We start from the raw sequence: 21,657 nt of genomic DNA on the forward strand, positions 1-21,657 counted from the left end.
ATCCAAAATTGGAAGTTTTCTGCAAATATTAGAATGTTTTTTAGAAGAGGTGTGGTATAAGATATACAGCATTTTCCTTTCATTGAAAAATCCTGAAAATTTTTTGCTTTCTATCTCACATATTTTGAAGTCATTATCATCATTCCAAAACTATGTTACTTACAAAAGATGTTACAAAAGATTACTTTTATTTACTTGGTGTTAATATTTTTCCACTCATGTTAGTTTTCTTTTTCAATAGATTTAACTAATTAAATTCTATTCTTCCTAGAGATCCTAAGCTCTGTGATTTTAGTGGAAAGTCAGCAATACATTATGTGTCACAAATAGAGAGTTTCAGGAAACAGCAGTTATTGGACATTTTAATGAATTCTATGCCAAAACCAGGTAAATATTTCTATTCCACCTGCAGAATTCTCTGACTCTAAAATCTCTTTTAGAATTCTTCCTTTTTCTACATTTATTTAATGGATTCATTCAAAGAAACCAAGTTCACAGTTGTTTATTGAGCAGTGATTTTATGCAAGACCCAAGACTAGGTACTCTGAGGCATGCAAAGAAGTTTAAGACATGGTCCAAACTTTTGAAAGCACCACTAAGAAACTATAGAAATCCCTGAAAGTGCTCAGTACAGTCAGGTACGCATCACATAAGTCAGAGGAGAAAGCTTCTTGTGACCTGGAAAGGAGAAGAGGGACTTCCAGTGGTTCTTAAATGCTCAATAAGATATGGAAGGAGGAGAAAAAGAAAGATTTGACACACGGGGAGAGAAAGAGTCTGAGCCAGACAAAGAAGCAGCCACAAAGAAAGTGTCACTGAGCCACATGCTATTTTGACTTTGTTGTTCGATTGGCTTTCTGTTTGAAGCTTCTGGGCAGGGAACAAGGCTATCCCCAGGAAGTTTTCATGGAAAAAGTGAGACTCAATCTAGTCCTTAAAAAATGATGAGATTTGATTTTGTGGAGCAGAGGCCTCATGCTGTAAGTGAGCATGGCTCAACCCAGAAGCAAATGGGAGACTAGAACCAGCAATTCATGTCTGGGAAAAGCAATACAGAAGATCAGATACATAAAGAAGCTGGGTTCAGGAGTTCTCCCTGTGGTGTAGCAGGTTAAGGATCCAGCATTGTCCCTGTAGCAGCTCAGGTTGCTGCAGAAGCTCAGGTTCAATCCCTGGCCCAGCAGTGGGTAAAGGATCCAGCATTGCTGCATCTGTGGCATAGGTCACAGCTGCAGTGCACATCTGATCCCTGGCTTGGGAACTTTCATATACTGAGGGTGCAGCCAAAAAAAAAAAAAAAAAAAAGAAAAGAAAAAGAAACTGGGTCCATTGAGGACTCATTAAACGTCAGGCTGAAGGACATAATTTTTTTCTCAATTAAATGGAATCACTGAAGAATTTTAAGCCAGGGAATGATGAAAGCCATGTTTTAGGAAAATTAAGTCATTGGATAAATATGAAGGAAGAGACTTACGACAGGGAAGCACCACTAAGAAACTATAGAATTCCCTGAGTACAGTTGTAAGGACCAGGAAAAGAGCCCTCTGGCATGATGTTTAGTGGGCCTGAGAAGTGCTGGGTGTGGTGAGTCTAAGAAACTGTGAAAGAATAAAGATTGTATATATATATGTATAACTGGGTCACTTTGCTATACAGCAGAAATTGACAGAACATTGTAAATCAATTATAATTAAAAAGTTTTTAAACAAAAAATTTAGAAAAAAGAATTCACAGAATTTCGTGATGTAGAGTTGATAGAGGAGACTCAGAGACAAAAGTTGAGAGAGTTGAGTTAAACATGATTCCTGGAGTTCCTGTTATGGCTCAGTGGCAATGAACCTGACTAGTATCCATGAGGATGAAGGTTTGATCCCTGGCCTCGCTCAGTGGGTTAAGATTCCAGAGTTGCCCTGAGCTGTGGTGTAAGTCACAGACAGGCTCAGATCCTACATTGCTGTGGCTGTGGCATAGACTGGCAGCTGCAGCTCCAACTGGACCCCTAGCCTGGGAACTTCCATATGCCACACCTGTGGCCCTAAAAAGACAGAGAAAAGAAAAAAAAAAAAAAAAAGGGAAGAGAGGTTACAAAGTCGATGTGAGAAGTGAGAGTTTCAATATCAGGATAGAGGCAGAAGATAGGTTGCAAAGAGCAAAGAAAGAAAATACAGTGAAACAATGGGATATGAGCATAGATCACTTGTTGAATTTTATTTCAATTATAAGATCAACAGAAAAACCTTTGCCAGGGTAGGTTTTCAAGGAAGAGCCTGTGCTTATTTGAGGACATAAAGATAGCAAGAGAGGGATGCACAGGAGAGCAATGTTCCCCAGTAAGTAACTGGGGATCTACTGTTTGCTGTTCAGAACTCTGTCAATTTAATGCGGCTTCAGGTGCTAGACAGAAAGTATGCTCGGAGCAGCTGAGTGTGTTTGTCTCTGGCAACTATAGAGCAAATATATTTCCCATCCCATTGTAAGGGGTTTCACTTAGCCACTTTACCCACTTTTTAAAAACAAACAAGCAAGCAAAACCCCATTCATTCTGTGGACTTTTGTTGTCCTCACATCTTTCCCTGCAAAGATTATGGCCCAAACTTCATCAGGATCCCAGACCATTATTTCAAGAAAATCTCTGACAAAATGGAGCTGATTTTAGAACCTAGAGCTAGATCTTTCAGTGAAATTGCTGGAGACGTGTTTCATCAGCATACCTTATTATGTTTCTTTTGGCAGAAAGACATGATGAATCATTACTTGACATTTGTCAGGATACAAACTCTTCTCCAACCGATATGATAACAGTTACCAAAAAACAAAATATAATCTTGCAAAGCATCAGTAGCAGTGAGGTAAGAAGCTCTCTTTAGAGGAATTAACCAAAAAATGGATAACTTCCTCCATCTACATTTATTTACCTCTACTTTATTTGTGTTGCTTGAATATTTTATAATAATCATATCACAATTACATATTTAAATGTTATCATCAAGAAACTTAAAGCATAATTAATGACACTCTAGTGAGGTTTTCTGGTTTAATTGTTTGTTTGTTTGTTTGATCTCACCCATGGCATCTGAGCCAGGGGTCAAACCTGTACCACAGCAGCAACCTGAGTTGCGCAGTGGCAACTCAGGATCCTTAACCCACTGCACCACAGGAGAACTCCAACAGTTTCAAGAGTTTAATCTCAGAGCAGTAATGAGCTAGTCAACTCTGAGTCTCATGTGTTGAGTGTGTGTGTCTAATACCACAGAATATTGATGCAGTTTAATCCATACAAAATAATAAAAATGTAGTTGGATTTTATGTATGTAATTTGGAAAAAGGAGATCATCATTAATCTGATTGTGTCAAATGCATCACAGGACACTATATAGGAGGTGCCTCTTCTTGGCCCTGGTCATCATCCCCTGATCTTGGTAAATAACTACACAAAGTATAGTCACAGTACTAGTAACAAATTCTGTGATCCACAGAAAACTGTGGAATGATTTTCAAGGCCTACAGTAAACTGTTAACAGTGGTTGCCTAAAGGGACAGAATTGGAGATGAACTTTGCACTGGATCCTCATTTGGACCTTATGAATTTTTATAAAATTAACATAGCCCAAACAGTTTAAAGTATTGCTAGTGTAGGAGTTCCTGTTCTGGCTCAGTAGGTTAAGAATCCAACTAGTGTCCATGAAGATGAGGGTCGATCTCTGGCCTTGCTTAGTGGGTTAAGAATCTGGTGTTTCCGTGAGCTGGGGCGTAGGTTATAGATGTGGCTCGGATCTGACATTGCTGGGGTTGTGGCATATTGGATCCCTGGCCCAGTACTTTTCCATATGCTGCAGGTGTGGCCCTAAAAAGCAAAAATAAATAAATACATAAATAAATACATAAGTAAATAAGTATTAATAGCCTGCATTTTATTGGTGAGAAAGAATTTGACCACAGAGTGTTTGTTTTTAAAAGTTAATGAGGGATGGACTCTAATATGTTTAAACGATACGGAGCATTTTGGAGATGGTGGAGTAGAGAGCTTTCAGTCCCTTTCTCCTTCCAAAAAATCATCCCCAAACGACAAAGAAAACAAACAAAAATAAAAACCACAAAAGCTTAAATCAAAAATTAGTTTGAAATAACTATCTATTTACAAGTACTGATGAAAATAATATGGAGAGGTCCTGTATAAACTTCACCAGCTTCCTCCAATGGGAGTTATTATCATCACTGTAGCTGATTGTCAAAACTGGCAAACTGACATTGACACAATACATTGAACTCAACTACAGACCTTACTTGGATTTCACTAGTTTTTGCACACATTTCTTTTTCTTTGTTTCTTTCTTGCATGCGTGTGTGTGTGTGTGTGTGTGTGTGTGTGTGTGTGTATACACAGTTCTATGACATTTTATCCCCTGAATCATCATGATCAAGATTCAAAACTGTACTGTCACCACAAAGGAACACCCTTTTACCACCCTCTTCATAGCCACATCCTCCCTGCTTACCCCCAGCATCCACTGATCAGTTCTCCACTTCTATAATTTTGTCATTCCAAGATATTATATCAATGGAATTATCACACCTGTAAGTGTTTTTAAAAAATAAATTTTATTGGAGTATAGTTGGCTAACAATATTATGTTAGTTTCAGGTGTACAGCAAAGGGATTCAGTCATATATATACATATATCCATTCCTTTGCAGATTCTTTTCTCATACAGGTTAATTACACAGTATTGAGTAGATCAGCCTGTGCTGTAAAGTAGGTCCTTGTTATCCATCTATTTTTTATCTAGTAGTGTGTATATGTCAATCCCAACCCCCTAATTTACCCCTCCCACCCCACATTTCCCCTTTGGTAATCATGAATTTGGTGTCAAAATCTTTGAGTCTGTTTATGTTTTGTAATTCTTTTGTATCATTTTTTGCTAGATTCCACATATTCATGATCTCATATACATTTGTCTTTCTCTGACTCACTTCACTTAGTATGATAATTTCTAGGTCCATCCATAGTTGCTGCAAAAGGCATTACTTCATTCTTGTTTATTGTTAAGTAAACTTTTGAGATTGATTTTTTTTCTACTCAACACAATGCTCTTGAGATAGATCCAAGGTGTTGTGTGTATCAATAGTTTATATTGCTAAGTAGTATTCTATTAACAATTATGTTCTGTTCCACAGTTCATTTAGCCATTCACTTGTAGAAAGACATTTGGGATGTTTCTAGTTTGGGGCTATTACAAATAAAGCTACTAAGAACAGCCATGTGTAGATTTCTTTGTGAACTTACATTTTCATTTCCTTATGATACCTGCTCAAGAGTCCAATTAGTGGGTCATATGGCAAATGTACATTTAATTTTTTTTAATTTCCAATTTTTCAGAGTGGCTCTACCATTTTCTGTTCCCCCAGCAATAAATGAGAGATCTAGTTTCTCTCCACCCTTGCCAGCAAATGTACTGTCAGTATTTTTTATTTTAACCATTAAAAATTTTTTTTAACCAAAATAGGTATATGGTAGTATCTCACTGTGGTTTTAATTTGCATTTCCTTTATGATTGATGTTGAATATTTTTATTTTACTTTATTTTATTATTTTATTTTATTTTATTTTATTTTATTTTATTTTATTTTATATTATTTTATTTTATTTTATTTTATTTATCTTATTTGGTCTTTTGTCCTTTTAGGGCAGCACCCGAGGCATAGGGAGATTCCCAGGCTAGGGGTCTAATTGGAGCTGTTGCTGCTGGCCTACAACAGAGCCACAGCAATTCCAGATCCGAGCCATGTCTGTGACCTACACCACAGCTCATGGCAATGCTGGATCCTTAACCCACTGAGCAAGGCCAGGGATTAAACCCACAACCTCATGGTTCCTAGTTGGATTTGTTTCCGCTGCGCCACAAAGGGTACTCCTGAATATTTTTTAAAAATTTATTTGTGGAATTCCCATCATGGTGCAGTGGAAACAAATCCAACTAGGAGCCATGAGGTCAAGGGTTCGATCCCTGGCCTCACTTAGTGGGTTAAGGATCCAGAGTAGCTGTGAGCTGTGGTGTAGGTTGCAGATGTGGCTCAGATCCCAAGTTGCTGTGGCTCTGGTATAGGCCAGCAGCTGTAGTTCCAATTAGACTCCTAGCCTGGGAACCTCCATATGCCATGGGTGCAGCCCTAAAAAGCAAAAAAAAAAAAAAAAAAATTTATTTGTCATCAGTATAAATTATCTGTTCAAATATTTTGTCCATTTTCTGATTGAATTGTTTATTTTCTTATTGTTGGGTTTAGAGAATTCTTCATGTATTCTAAAAGTGTGACTCAGATATTTTCTGCTAGTCAATGAAAAAATTTTGTTTTTTTCACCTTTTAATAGTTCTTCTTTTAAACAGAAGTTTTTAATTTTTTCATATATGGGTCTTAATTTTTATGTTATGTCTAAGAAGTCTTTTACTTGATCTGGGCCCTGAATATACAAGTGTGTTCAGTTTGTAAAAATTCATGAATCAATATACTTACATGCATTTTTCTGAATTTGCGCTATACTTAAAGGTAAAGAAAAGGGAAGGGATATGCCTTTAAGTATCTGAGAAAAGAACATGTTTTTTGGAGTTCCCGTCATGGCTCACTGGTTAACGAATCTGACTAGGAACCATGAGGTTGCAGGTTCGATCCCTGGCCTTGCTCAGTGGGTTAAGGATCCGGCGTTGCCATGAGCTGTGGTGTAGGTCACAGACACGGCTCCGATCCAGCGTTGCTGTGGCTCTGGTGTAGGCCAGTGGCTACAGCTCCAATTGGACCCGTAGCCTGGGAACCTCCATATGCCGTGAGAGCGGCCCAAGAAAATGGCAAAAAGACAAAAAAAAGGAGCATGTTTTTCAACCTAGGATTTTATATCCCAGACAAGCTATAAATCAAATATTACAGTTGAAAAAAGACATTTTTCAGACACACGAATGTTCAAACATTTTGCATTTCATATACCTTTTAGCGAATCTACCCTGTGCTCTATTAAATTAAGGGAGTAGATAAAAATAGAGGAAAAATTGGATCCATGATTCATGGCATCTGGAACCTAACATAAGAGAGGACGTAATCCTTGGAATAAAGGAGAAGCCAAGTCCTGGGGCTTCAGCCATGTATCTAGAGAACAAAAAGCTCTGACCATTGAAAGGAGTGAGGGATAGCAGGGTAATGGAAATTTCCAGGAAGAAAGTGGAACTGATTTATTATCATGTATATCTAACCAAGTGGAGAAACCACTGGAGGTGGGAAAGATTTAAGTTTTAATAGTAAGAAAATGAATGAAATATCAAATAAATTTGTAAATGAAATAAAAACAAGGTTTGGGGTTTGTGCTAAAAAAGAAGTTATGCAAGAAAGACTGTATAACTTATTTATAAAACAGAAACAAATGCACAGCATTTAAAACCAAATTTATGGTTACCAAAGGGGAAACCAAGGGTGGGGAGGGGATAAATTAGGGAGATGGTATTAACACATACACATTACTTAAGTCACAAATGCAGCTCGTATCTGGCATTGCTGCGCCTGTGGTATAGGCTGGCAGCTGCAACTCCAATTCGATCCCTAGTCTGGGAACCCCCATGTGCCAGAAGTTCCTAAAAAGCAAGCAAGCAAGCAAGCAAGCAAACAAACAAGAAACATACACACATTACAATATATAAAATAGATAGCTAATAAGGATCTATGGTATAGCACAGGGAACTCTACTCAATATTCTTCAATAACCTACATGGGAAAAAGGAATGGATATATGTATATGTATAACTGATTCACTTTGCTGTACACATGAAATTAATACAACGTTATAAGTAAACTATATTCCAATAGTTATTTTAAAAAAGAAGTTATAATCATAACACACTACTATTGCTCTACTGCAATACATTGCATTGTATAGTACAATACTTAAATAACCGTAATTTGAAATTTTCCTGTTGATTTAACAAGAAAAAGAGGGTGAATTTACTAAGAGGGTGGGGGAAGTGTTTAAGAATATTAAATTGGCAACCATAATAATAAGAAGCCAACTGATAATCTATCACTTTAATGACTCAAGAGGTAGCAGGATAAACATATTACCTAGAGACAGGGGGAAAAAATACCAAAAGCAACAGTTAAGAGGCTGGAATGGGCTAACTATGGGGAAAAGAGTGGGGAAAGAAATTGATGACCTTCTTGTTATAAGGTATGTTTTTAAAGATTTTTAATTAAAGTATAGTTGATTTACAATATTGTGCCAATTTCTGCTGTACAGAAATTTCTTATATTACCTTCCATCATGGTCTATCCCAAGATACTGATATAGTTCCCTGTGCTGTACTGTAGGACCTCATTGCTCATCCATTTGCATCTACAAATCCCAAACTCCTAGTCCATCCCACTGATTTTTGTTTGTTTTTTCTTTCTTTCTTTCTTTCCTTTTTTCTTTCTATGGCCACATCTGTGGCATATGGAAGGTCCTGGGCTAGGGGTTGAATCAGAGCTGCAGCTGTAGGCCTATTCCACAGCTTCAACAATACTGGATCTGAGCTGCACGTGCCACCTTCGCTGCAGCTTTCGGCCATGCAGGATCCTTAAAACACTGAGTGAGGCCAGGGATCAAACCCATATCTTCAGGGACACTATGCTGGGTTCTTAACCCACTGAGCCACAACAGGAGCTCCCCAATTTTTTTTTGTCTTTTTTGCCATTTTCTTGGGCCGCTCTCACGGCATATGGAGGTTCCCAGGCTAGGGGTCGAATCAGAGCTGTAGCCACCAGCCTAAGCCAGAGCCACAGCAACGCAGGATTCGAGCCGCGTCTGCAACATACACCACAGCTCACGGCAACGCCGGATCCTTAACCCACTGAGCAAGGGCAGGGATCGAACCCACAACCTCATGGTTCCTAGTCGGGTTCGTTAACCACTGCGCCACGACGGGAACTCCAAGGAGCTCCCCAATTTTTTTAACCCTAACTTGAATTTTAAAAAATGTTTAAGTTTGATGGAAATCAAAATTAATTAAAATTAAAATACAGAAATGATTAAATCATGACTCTTCTGGGGTGATGGCTGGGATGAGATAGAATGGAAATGTTTATTTTTTTAATACTGTTTGAATATTTTACCCTTGTGCATTTATAACTTTTCTAAACAGGTTAGCCTGCTTACCAGAGTTGCTTTAGTACAGTGGCTGGTTGTCAAAGGGCGGTGATTTCTCCCTCAGAGGGCATTTGGCAATGCTTACATATATTTTGGTGTCACAACTGGGGAGGAAGTGCTACTGGCATCCATTGGGCAGAGGCCAGGGATGATGCTAAACACCCACAGTGCCCAGAACAGCCCTATCCACACAGCAAAGAATTTTTCAGCCCCAAATGTCAATAGCAGTGAGAAACCCTGCAGTGTAGTGGTTTTGCCACAGTCTTGAAGGCTGAATTGATTTGGGTAACTAATATTACAGAGTAATTGGAATAAAATACCTAAAGACCAATATTTAAAATGAAGATTATGAATCAGAAATTGACAAACAAAAACACATTCACTTTTCTCTTTTTGTGTATAATATAGTTAAGACTTTTCTTTCTAAAAAAAGACTAAAAATCCCTTCATATTAGTACATTTTTTATGCCACTTTAAGATGTTTTTTGAATTCCACCCTATATTTTTCTTATTACAGTTGAAATAACTTTGAACTCATTTCTGAGGGAGAAAAAGACTCCTTCATTTTTGAACTTACCTCCTCTTCCCAAGTGTTTTCTCTAGGGTTTAAATTATACAACCCAAGGTCATCCTTCACTCTTGCTTTTGTCTGAAAGCTCGCTTTTCTTTTCGGTTGTCTGCAATAGGTTTTTATAGTTTACAAATATAAGCAGCTGCCTGGACTGTAGGATTGCTCCTGAGAGGCTCTTTTATATCTTCTCCCAATCTTTTTTCATCTAAGGAGAATCTTCTTTCCAAATTTAATTATGTTTGATTTCTATGCCTCTTTTCTGTGTGTTTGGCATTCTGTTGCCTGCAGATTAGAATGTTGTGCTCTCCATCTAGCTTACTGTCACCTCCCGCATCATTGTCAATGGTTTATGAACTCCATTTAGGTTTGGGATGTGCTATTCAAACATTTGCTTTCATTTACTGGCAACTGTCATTATTTCAATGTTCCTTCTTGTGGCATCCAAACACGCCTTAGAGTTATTCATATTTAGGCTTCTAAAAGATCTTGGAAAATTCTGAGCTGTTTCTCTTATAGTCATAATTTCCATGATAACATTTGAAGTACATATTATTCCCTTCCTCCTTTTTGTTTGTGATGCTTATGGTTTTTCAGTTTATTCTATGGAAGAAATTTTTGTCAGGAGCTTGTAGGCATCACACATTTTATGTTTTCCTGTGCAAAACCTACAAATTAAGTTTGAGTATCCTTTCTATTATTTTTGCTCAATGTTATTGATGTTACTGATTCTTTTCTTTTTGGTTCTTGTTGAGACTCTCTGTTTCAAATTTTTCACAGTAAAAGAATAGATGTATGGGAGTTCTCTCGTGGTGCTGTGGCTTAAGGATCTGGCATTGTCACTACAGCAGTTCAGGTCACTGCTGTGGCACAGCAGCAGGAACCTCCACATGCCAGGGGTGCAGACAAAAAAAAAAAAGAGTAGATGTATGTATATGTATAACTGAATCGCTTTGCTTTACAGCTGAAACTAACACAACATTGTAAATCAAATATACTTCAATATAAAATAAAATTTAATTTGAAAATTTCCAACTCTATGGAATTGGATAAATAAAAAACAGAATCTCTGTGTGAAGGAATGCTAGGCACCTCTCAACTTGGTGTTGTTAAAAAAAATTATTCACATAGGAAAATGAACACCATAAATTGTTGGGATCCAAATATAATTTACAGAACAGCATTTATAGGATGCAATCATTTATTATTATTATTTTTTTGCCTCACCCACATGTGGAAGTTCCTGGGCCAGGGATCAAACCCAAATAAGAGCAGTGACCTGAACTACTACAGTGACATTGCCTGCTGCACCACAAGAAAAACTCTGATGTAATTATTTTAAATAAAAAGTATGTTAACCTTAAAAAACATTTTTTTTTTCATGGTAACAAGAAAGCAGAGTGGTTAAGAGCTTTGGAACAAGACTTCAGAGTCTGGGTGAGGATCCTGGCTCTACCATAGGCTAACTATGTGACCTTGGGTAATTTACTTAATTTCTCTGAGCCTCATGTATAAAAAGAGGATTATAGTTCTTACTTTTAGAGTTATTGTGAACATTAAGTTAGTTAATATGTATAAGGTGCATAGAACAGTGTCTGGCCCTGTATTTTTAAGTGCTGGTCTTCGTTACAGGTTTTGTAGGTAGGTGTACCCACACTCTCTCTCTTCTTACTTTGCCTAAAGGACCAATTAATGAGTGATCTGAGCATTGAGACCGACCACAACTCATTAGTCAACACAGAAACCTGAAATGAGAACCAGTTGTATATTTAACACTTCTGGGAGTTCCCATCATGGCAGAGCGGAAATGAATCCCACTAGGAACCATAAGGTTGCGGGTTTGATCCCTGGCCTTGCTCAGTGGGTTAAGGATCCAGCATTGCCGTGAGCTGTGGTGTAGGTCACAGATGTGGCTCAGATCTGGCGTTGCTGTGGCTCTGGTGTAGGCCAGCAGCCGTAGTTCAGATTGGACCCCCTAGCCTGGGAACCTCCATATGCTGTGGGAGCAGCCCTAGAAAAAGACAAAAGACAAAAACCAAAACAAACAAACAAACAAAAAAACACTTCTGTATGAAGGCTGCTATTTTCCAAAGATTAGCATAAAAATTTCATTGAATCACTGTAATTATATGAAATTATATGAAATGGTCTATATGTTGGCACATCACAGAGTGTTCTCGACTAAGGAACTGAACAAAAACTATATATGCTAAATAGAAAAATTCAATGGTTGTTAAACATCTGAAATATCTCCAATTTTTCTACTAGTCAAAACATGCACATTAAACAACAATTAAGATGACCATATATCACATTACTAAAAATGAGAAGCGATGATCATTGATAAGGGAGAAGATACAGTGAAACATATTCATGCACTGCTGGGGGACAGTAAGTGTAAACTTTACTTTTAAAGCAATGTATGTAAAAAAAATTCTATACTCAGATCAATAATTCCATATCCAAGAATCTACTTTAAAGAAATAATGCAGGGAGTGCCCATTGTGGCTCAGAGGAAACAAAATCCATCTAGTATCCATGAAGATGCAGGTTTGATCCCTGGCCTCCCTCAGTGGGTCAGGGAACCAGCATTGTCATGAGCGTGGCTTGGATCCCATGTTGCTGTGGCTGTGGCTGTGGTGTAGGCCAGTGGCTACAACTCTGATTCGACCCCTAGCCTGGAATCTTCCATATGCTACAGGTGCAGCCATAAAAAGCAAAAAGCAAAAAAAAAAAAAAGCAAAATTTGGGCATTACTTGTAAAGATGTTCACAATACTATGTGTAATAATGAAGAATTTTAAACTACGTAGTATGCATGATAGGGCTTATATTGAAAGACTTATGGGGCTTATTAACATTGTTATGCTCTTCTGACAAAAGGCTATTAAAATGATGCTTACTGGAGTTTCTATTGCAGCTCAGCAGTAACAAACCCAACTAGTATCCATGAGGATGAGGGTTCCATTCCTGGCCCTGCTCAGTGGGTTAAGGATTTGGCATTGCTGTGAGCTGTGGTGTAGGCTGGCAACTGCAGCTCCAATTCAACCCCCTAGCCTGGGAACTTCCATATACCAAGGGTGCAGCCCTTAAAAAAAAATGTTTACATAGTAAATTTCTATGTAGTTTATATTTTTCTTAAGTGAAAAAGCCAGATACAAAATGATGCGATGCAACTATATATTTAAACACTTAGGAAAAGACAAAGAGAAACATCATTTCTATGTTAACAGTGTTTGCTTTTTATTGATAGGATTGCAGGTGATTTTTTTTCTCCTGCTTTTTAAGAAATACTTTTTTTTTGTAGGTTGGTCATTCTGAAAATAGCAACCCTCACTCCATGTTTGTAATTAGACAGGAGGGAGAAGAATTTCCAGATAGTTGAGAATTTTGAAATGCACAGGCTAAGCAGTGAAATTAACAGTCTAGGATGAAGGTGAACACACAAGGTATCCCATCTACCACTGACAAGGATGATCTGAGAGAGGGCCCCTAACCTTTGCTGGGAGGGGGAAAAGGCTCTAAAAAGCATATACTGCTGCATTCAAGTATGATAACTAAGTTATGATTGAATACCTAAAATATTTTAATGGAAGTATAAATGGAGGGTTTTTTTTTCCCTGTGATAATTAAAATGAACAAAGCAGAAAGAAAAGATTCCCAAGCTCTCTTGGGAATTAGTGAATGAAATATCAGATGTTTTATGCCAAAGGCTTGCCAAGGTTTTTGACCTTGCCTGACAGGTATCTGCATTTAGGACAAAGACTTTTATCCAACGGTCTCCTTAAATAGGTGGTTTGCCCTGATCATAGAGACCAGAGAGCTAATTATAACATTGGGAGTAACAGGATATTTTAACTACTATTTGCATCTATCATTGCTCTAGCCATTTAAAAGGCAAAATCACCAGCAATAACTTCTGATGAAGAAATCTATCAACAACAATGAATTCTAATAAGAAAACCTTGCTTCTTTAGAGTTAGGTGTACTTTTTAGAAATCAAGTGGTTTTTCAATCATGTTTTTCAGCATAGCAATTATTTTCTAGAGGGTAAAAGAGAAGTTTGAGAGGTTGCATTGCCATGATTAGATCAGGCAGCTGTCATAGTGAAAACTTTAATCAGCTTTGCTGCCTCCTTTCAGTCTAAGTTTCTATCTGCAGCTTCCATATGGGGCAGGGATTTCCACCCTCACCATTTGTAATGATGCCCCAGGCAGGCATTATGGAAAAGATTGTGTTTCCTTTGGGGTTGTTAACTGACTGTGGCCAAAGGATTCTTTCCAGTTACCCACCCAGATGGAATTTGTGGCAGCTTAACAGCCTGGGTGCGGACATGATAAAGTATAAAATATTGAATTTCTATGTGTCTATGTGATTTCAGCTTTGATCTTCATTTTTGATTATGCAATCAATCATGTTCATGTCTGTCCGAGCCTACTGCTCTGGAGGCGAATAGTTTCCCATTGTTTTAGTTCTAAATGCTTTATCCAATTTAAAATGAATCCACAGTGTGAAACTGTAGCCTAGAAAAAAGAATCAACATTCACTCTGCCAACCAAGTACCACATTGAACAGCTGAGTTCCTATTTTATGATATTTTAGCAGTTTGACCAAGATGATGACTTCAGTCATTCCATATGGACTGGTGAAGAAGGAAAGCCAAGTGGTGAAAGAAAAGACTGGCCACCCAGGACGGAAGGTATCCATATTTTGCCCTTGATAAGTTTACAAAGATGACATTGATCACCTGGGTTTCCCCCCTAATTTCAGTAATGCTCAGTGTAGAATGTTGAAATTGCAGACGAGCACAAAGGAAAAGAAAAACCACTCATGATCCTATCCTTTAGTCCAATCTGTCTTGGCCACTTGCCCAGCCAAAATGGGTGTCCCTCTTCTACCTATCCTCTTCTTTCTACTTCACTCCCTCTCAACCTGCTGTTCTCCTCTCCCTTTTTGTCTGATAAATTCTTTTCCCTCATTTCTTTCCTCTCAGAACCTTCCATCAGCTCCAAGGATCTGTTCTTTTCCAGGACCAATCATTTCTCCATCAGCTGTTATCCCAGAGCTTTTCCCTTGAGGGAGAATCAGGGGGACTGAACAAAGAACTAAAGCCCCAAGTCTCAGTCTTGTATTCCAGGAAGCCATAAGTTTGGAATTTTCCAGAGAAACAGCCATTCTAAATGTCATCCTGTCCGACCCATAAGCACTCTTGGATTGAACAGACCATAAAGTATCTGCAGATTTTCACTGCAGAAAACAGTCACCGCAGCCATCATATTTGCCCATATCTTTGCCTATAAACTTCTTAAATTAAATGTTTATTTGAACTGCTCCACTCCCTCTCTGGCAATTTTCCCATTTCCATGCCTAATATTCCAGGGACGCTTCCTTATTGAAGGTCTTTTTTTCTCATCTCCGTCAACCAGGCTGAACGCTGCCCCGTGTCCTTGCCACCATCTCCCATCTCCTTCCGCCTCTTATGCGATGCTGCCCCCTCGTGGGAAGCCTCCTGTCTTGTCTTTGCCCTGGCTGAGCACGGAGAATAATTTAATAACATTTGAAATCATTAACATCACAGACCCTGAAAAACCTACTTAAAATATACAAGTCCTGATCTCCTTCCAATAGTCCTTGAGATTTGCCTTTGGCTTTGAGGCTTCAAAGCTGAGTTCTCAGAAGCCGAATTGTAAGGTCCCAGTCACCTTCTAAGAGGTTGAGATAATGTGTTTATTCTGCCCCATTTGGAGAAGACTTGCACTCTGAGGTGTTTATAAGTCTTTAAAAATCGATTTGTAATATTTGAGGTTTTCATATAGGAACCATCACAATTATGCCGTGTCTCCACTAAGCTCTTGAAGTTTGAAGCTTTCATAACTTAGGTTTACACATTTGAAAGAAGCAGTTATGTTTCTAAATTTTATTCTCATAGTTGATAAGAGTATTCAGTAGAGCTAGTTACTTTTAAGTCACAAAGTCTGAAATAAATATGTTTGGGGCATTACTGTGCATTGTATTCATAGTAAATAACGATACATCTGTTTAAATCCCATTTACATATTTCTATCATACTCCAGGTTGCTAATGTCTAAGCACTGGCACATTTTATGAGGACTCTATTCCTATTCTATGTGACTATTTTGTTGTAGATAATTCACATTTAATGGTTTGGTTTCTATCTGTTTGTCCATTGTGTTACTCTTTTTAAAAGGGAGCATCACCGATTTCCCTCGTGGCGCAGTGAGTTAATGATCTGGTGTTGTAACAGCAGCAGCCAGGGTTGCCACTATGGTGTGGGATCCCTGGCCTAGGAACCTCCACATGTGGCATGCGTGACCAAAAAAAAGGGAGCATCACTAACTAAAATGTGTATAAACTCTATAATGTTTGAATCACTCCCCTGGTCTTTAACAACTAATTAGTCCTGAAGCACCCATTTGCTTTCTTATGGGCTTTTACTGATGGTAATTTACAAAATACAATTTACAGGAGTTCACTAGTGGCCTAGCAGTTAAGGATTTGATGTTGCATTGCTCTGGCTCAGATCAGTAGATCCCTGACCAGGAACTTCTGCATACCCTGGCAAGGCAAAAAAATAAACAAACAAAAAAACAATTTATAGACCCCACCACCAACACCACCACCAAATCTGACATCCTTTTCCTTAGTATAAAAATCTTCTTGAATTACTTAGCTATTTTCCTGGAACATATCAGACGCAAACCTTATAGACTGGAAATTGAGTGTGTAAAATTATTCTTTTCATGAGTGAATAAGAATTTGTTTCCTGAAATTGCTGGACTTAAAATTTTTTTAATCCATCAGGATTCTTAAGTGCAGATGAAAGAATCTACTTGGGTTAAAAAGGAAGCAAGCTTTAAAAGATACTGGAAAGTTCATAGACCATCAAAGGAGAAGAACAGTCCCTTGTTGGACTGCCAGAAATAATACTTTTTTAAAAAATATAAATATATATTTTTTAATTTTTTTATTAGAGTTGATTTACAAGGTTCTGTCCATTTTTGCTGTATAGCGAAGTGACCCGGTCATACATATACAAACATTTCAGAAAGAATTCTTAGAACTACATCGAAAAATGGGCTACTGACCTCCCAGACCATGCTGCCTCAGCCACAACTGGGAGCGGCTCCCACGTCAACCTTAGAACCTCTCTCCTCTGCTGACAATCACATCAGCAAAAGGATACCTCACCTTATCTTTTTCCATGTAACTCATGTGAATCCACCTCTCAAGTTAGCTTTCTGAACTCTAGTGGCAAAAAAAGTCTGGAAATGTAGTTTTTTGTGTTTGTTTTTGTTTTTTGCTTTAAAGGTCCGCACCCATGGCATATGGAGGTTCCCAGGCTAGGGGTCTAATCAGAGCTACAGTCACCAGCCTACACCACAGCTACAGCAACACCAGATCTTTAACCTAATGAGCGAGGCCAGGGATCAAACCTGCAACCTCATGGTTCCTAGTTAGATTAGTTTCCGCTGCGCCACGATGGGAGCTCCCCTGGAAATGTAGTTTTTAAAAATTCTGTTGAAATTCATAGATTGGTGGCTATCAAAACATGGAGAGTTTATCAAAATATTTTAAACCTTGATACCCATCAATTTAAACAGAACTAGTCGAAAACACAGGAAAGCGAGACATTTTTGGAGAAAATAATTTTTCTTCATTGAATACTCTGAAAAGGCTGGGCCAATTTTAACTTTTCATTTTAATAATTTAACACATTAACCAATTAATCATCGTATTCTGACTTTATGAATGTCATTTGAACCTCTTTTGCAAGGAAATTATATTTCTGGCTCTGTTTAAATATTGCCTTTTAGTTTCTCTCCACTCTAACAGTTTCTGGTGGGATTAATTTATATCTTCTTACTGGAAAGATGCACTTGGTTAGGAGCATCTATTTTACTTTTACTTGTGACAGTGTATTCTTTTTTCCTGGACCACTGGGTAGGTTCAGAGGCTCTCCTGAATACTCACAGTATTCAAGACAGGAAACAGAACACACATGTTCCCAGACGATTTCAGGGTCAAAATGTTTTATTTATTTATTTATTTATTTTGCTTCACCCATGGCATATGGAAGTTCCTGGGCCAGGGACTGAACCTGTGCCACAGCAATAACAACACCAGATCCTTAACCCGCTGCATCACCGAAGAACTCCAACATCTTTGTTCCTTGGTTTAAAAAAAGAAATCAACCAGTTAACGGATTTTGAGCACAGTAAATTTGCTTTAAAACATTCCAAGTTTATTAGTCCTTAATAATTGTAAAAAGTACAGTTATTCTTAAGAACGTGTTCACATGAATACACTACCCCGTTTTCTAACATCCACCACAGAGTACAAACTACCTTATCTTTACTGGAACATCATTTTCACTGACAGTTTAGTTATTAGGAATGTGTGGTGTATGTTTTCCTTACTCTAACATGTCAGCTAGGTGTTTGCCCTCAAAGATGACTGCAGGAATGATATAAAAGACATCCATCTTCCTTTCACTATAAAAGTGGCCCTGCGCATGTCATGTAATCTCATGGCTGTCAGTTTCTTCATCTCTAAAATGAAGGTTTTGGATCAGAAGACCTCTAAATTCCTCTGGTTCTGTAATCCCAAGCCTCTTATTTTGTGCTAAATAGTATATTGATGGTATATTTGAAAAATTTTTAAAAAATTCCAAGGAAACTTCATTTTTGGAGATTGCAAACAATCCTTTTCCTTTTGGAAATGTTCACTTTTTTGAAAAAAAAAAAAAAGCACAACTCTCATAAATAACATAGGCAGAACAATTAAACAATAAAAATGCTTTCAATATGGTGGTTCCTAAATATTTGAAAAAATATCCAAAGTGCTTTAAAAATAATAAAAGCCGTAATTGAGATGATGCTGACAATGATAGCTATTAAGTACTTTCCCAAGTTCATCCCAGAAGTGGCAGAGGAAGGAAGGAGACTCAGATCCATCTGATTCACACCCTGCTTCTTCCCTAGTGTTCAATCAGTGGAGCTGATTAAAACCATGGTACTTCCAGCATTGGCAGACTGAATGAATGGCTCTGACACATACAGAGATAGGACTGAACACTAGGACAGGCCCTTTGTCCTTTTGGAAGGATACACCTCAATGTTCCCACACACCTTTTGCACATTTCTATCACAATGCTTATCTGGCTGTGCCCCCCACCCCACCCCCCTTTTTTTTTTTTTTTGGCCTCTCTGCAACGTGTGGAAGTTCCTGGGTAACAGATTGAACCCACACCACAGCAACAACCCAGGCTCTGCTGTGATAATGTCAGATTCTTAACCCACTGCACTGCAAGGGAACTCCCTTTGCTTTCTTATTTATAGTCCCTGCTAAGGCCACAACTTCGCCTTTGTTTCTATATCTTTAGTACAAAGAGTTGCACTTGGCCTATACTTAATAAAAGCTTATTGAATGAAAAAGCTGAATATATGAAAAAACCTTACAAGAAAGGCAATTGAGGGTATTTGGGCTGACACTAGTTTTTGCTATAAATTTTTTAATGTGTTCAATTGTAAGCAAGCATCCATTCTCTAAGTTGAACTTTCTGTCTTAAGGGTTATACTGGGAGTCATTCCCTGGAATCAGGAGATGATGAAATGACAAATATGAGCAAGTTCCCTTGGGGCAACATAAATGATCTCATTTAATTCTCACAGCAGTCCTGTGAGGTAGGTGAGATCAGTTACACTTTGCAGAAAGAGGCCTTGTTTTCTCCATTGAGGGAGGAAAGACCACTCATCATAAAATTATTTTACTTCTGGAAAGTTTTGTTAAGCATTTTTTTTTTGCTCTGTAAGCAAACATTTATTTAGGAGATGAAAAGATACAAAGATGGCTAAGCCTCAGTCCCTGGTTAGTGTTCATTTTGTAATTATTAAGAACACATGAGCCAAATGACCAAAAGTTAAATATTCCATCCCCGGTTTACCCCTGGAATTCATTACTTTCTTCTTCCTCCTACTGTCATGTGTTTTTATAGGTGTTGAGATTATCGTTACATTTCCAAGAGATGTCAATCATCCCCAAGAAATGAGCCAAGAAGATTTGCAAGAAAACAGGTAAGGAATACCCTTTGAAAGGTTAGATTGAAAATATAGTACATGCATGTGTGGTAACCTATATTTTTAGTCTTTTAACCCCCCCCAACCAAGCACTTGAAAGCAAGGTTTATTACAAATATTATTGTGGCAAGAGCCACATAAATATTTTAGGTTCTGTGGGCCATATGGTCTCCATTGCAATGACTCAGCTCTGCAGTTGTAGTCTGAATGCATCATAGACTATATGTGAACAAATGGGTATGGATGTGATCCAATCAAACTACCAAAATGAACTCAGGCTGGATTTGGGCCAAGGGCCATAGTTACCTGACCCTGCAACAGTGCTACTCAAAATGGAATTCTGTGGTCCTTCTGTTATCAGTCCATGATGAAGTCATAGAACTTGGAAATTTAAATGTTTAAAAAGCTATATAGAAATTTGACCAAGTAATTTTATGCACATTGAGCTGATGGTGAAAAAAATGGGGCTTTTTTCATGTTTTTGATGTTCATTTCATTTTTATAGTCTTTCGCTTTGATTACATTTTGTAGAAGTTTGAGCCCACAATGGAATGGCAATTTTAAAACTGATTCTTCACCAAAGATAGTTTAAGAAACACTGGGCAAGTCAGTGCCTTTGGAGAAGTTAAAAGGTCCATTCCCTATGTCTGCCCTTTACCCTTCTGGTTTCTCTGCTTGAGGAGATGGGGACTGGGAAAACTGAAGTGTGAGGGGCAGAGGGTAGATGAGGTGGAGAGCAAGTCAGAGGGTGGGGAGGTCGTGCTTTTTTAGAAATATGGTCATTCCACTCAGCAGCACCATTTGGAAATAGTCTTCCAAACTTTCTAGTGATGTCAGGCTGGGCTGAGAACTGGAGACACAGAAGATGCTAGGGGTCCAATCAGAGCTACAGCTGTCGGTCTGCATCATAGCCATGGCAACGCCAGATCTTACACCACAGCTCATGGCAACACCGGATCCCTTACCCACTGAGCCAGGACAGGGATAGAACCTGCAACCTCATGGTTCCTAGTCGGATTCGTTAACCACTGCGCCACGATGGGAACTCCAGAAATGACTTTTAAATCAAGCCATTTCCTTCCTCTTTCAGTCAGATAACCTCAGTGCAGCAGGAGTGGGTACCAGCACATTCTGGTTCACTTCCAAATGAAATTGAGATGGTGGGCTCCAGGACAAAGATGGTGACCACACAGCCTTTACCTCTGAAGGGAGAGGAACGTTCCAAAGAGCTCTGCAATGTGAACTTGGGCTTTTTGTTGCCGAGACCTTGCTTAGAACCGAACATCTCTAAGTCTGCAGCCAGAGAAGACGTTCCTCACTTCCTAAAGGGGCAGCAGAGAAAATCCGAAGGTGAGCTCATTTATTCCCTTTGGTGGGGCGGGGGGGGGGGGGGGTGGGCTGTGCCTGAGGCACATGGAAGTTCCCAGGCTAGGGGTCAAATCAGAGTAGCAGCCTCTGGCTTATACCACAGCCACAGCAACACAGGATCCGAGCCTCATCTTCAGCCCACACCACAGCTCATGGCAACACCAGATCCTTAACCCACTGAGCAAGGCCAGGGATCAAACCCGAATCCTCAAGGATACTAGTCGGGTTCATTCCTGCTGAGCCATAACAGGAACTCCTGAGTTCATTTAATTACATAGTGATTCCTTTATTCTTTGTCAATAAATATTTATCTTTTTCTGGAGCATCTGAAAATCTTTACAGTGAATTCCTATTTGGTTGATCATTATCTGTGGGAACTGGGGGGCCTGCACTGAGGATGCTTTCCTCCAAGATTGGATTTAGCCATTCTATCTGGCCCAAGACTTATTTACCAGTTAGCAGAACT

General features: G+C 38.6%; 1 protein-coding gene across 1 annotated transcript in view; it reads left to right on the top strand.

Moving 5' to 3' along the window:
* MAP3K19 (mitogen-activated protein kinase kinase kinase 19) overlaps positions 1-21,657 on the top strand; it is a 55,545-nt gene that overhangs the window by 14,391 nt on the left and 19,497 nt on the right. Inside the window, exons 4-8 of the mRNA XM_047772060.1 lie at positions 272-387; positions 2,734-2,849; positions 14,329-14,425; positions 19,742-19,820; positions 20,914-21,173. Of these exons, the coding sequence (XP_047628016.1) occupies positions 272-387; positions 2,734-2,849; positions 14,329-14,425; positions 19,742-19,820; positions 20,914-21,173 (668 nt within the window). The remainder of the gene's footprint in view (positions 1-271; positions 388-2,733; positions 2,850-14,328; positions 14,426-19,741; positions 19,821-20,913; positions 21,174-21,657) is intronic.

Source organism: Phacochoerus africanus, chromosome 3 (genome assembly GCF_016906955.1).
Source record: "Phacochoerus africanus isolate WHEZ1 chromosome 3, ROS_Pafr_v1, whole genome shotgun sequence".
Lineage (NCBI taxonomy): Eukaryota > Metazoa > Chordata > Mammalia > Artiodactyla > Suidae > Phacochoerus > Phacochoerus africanus.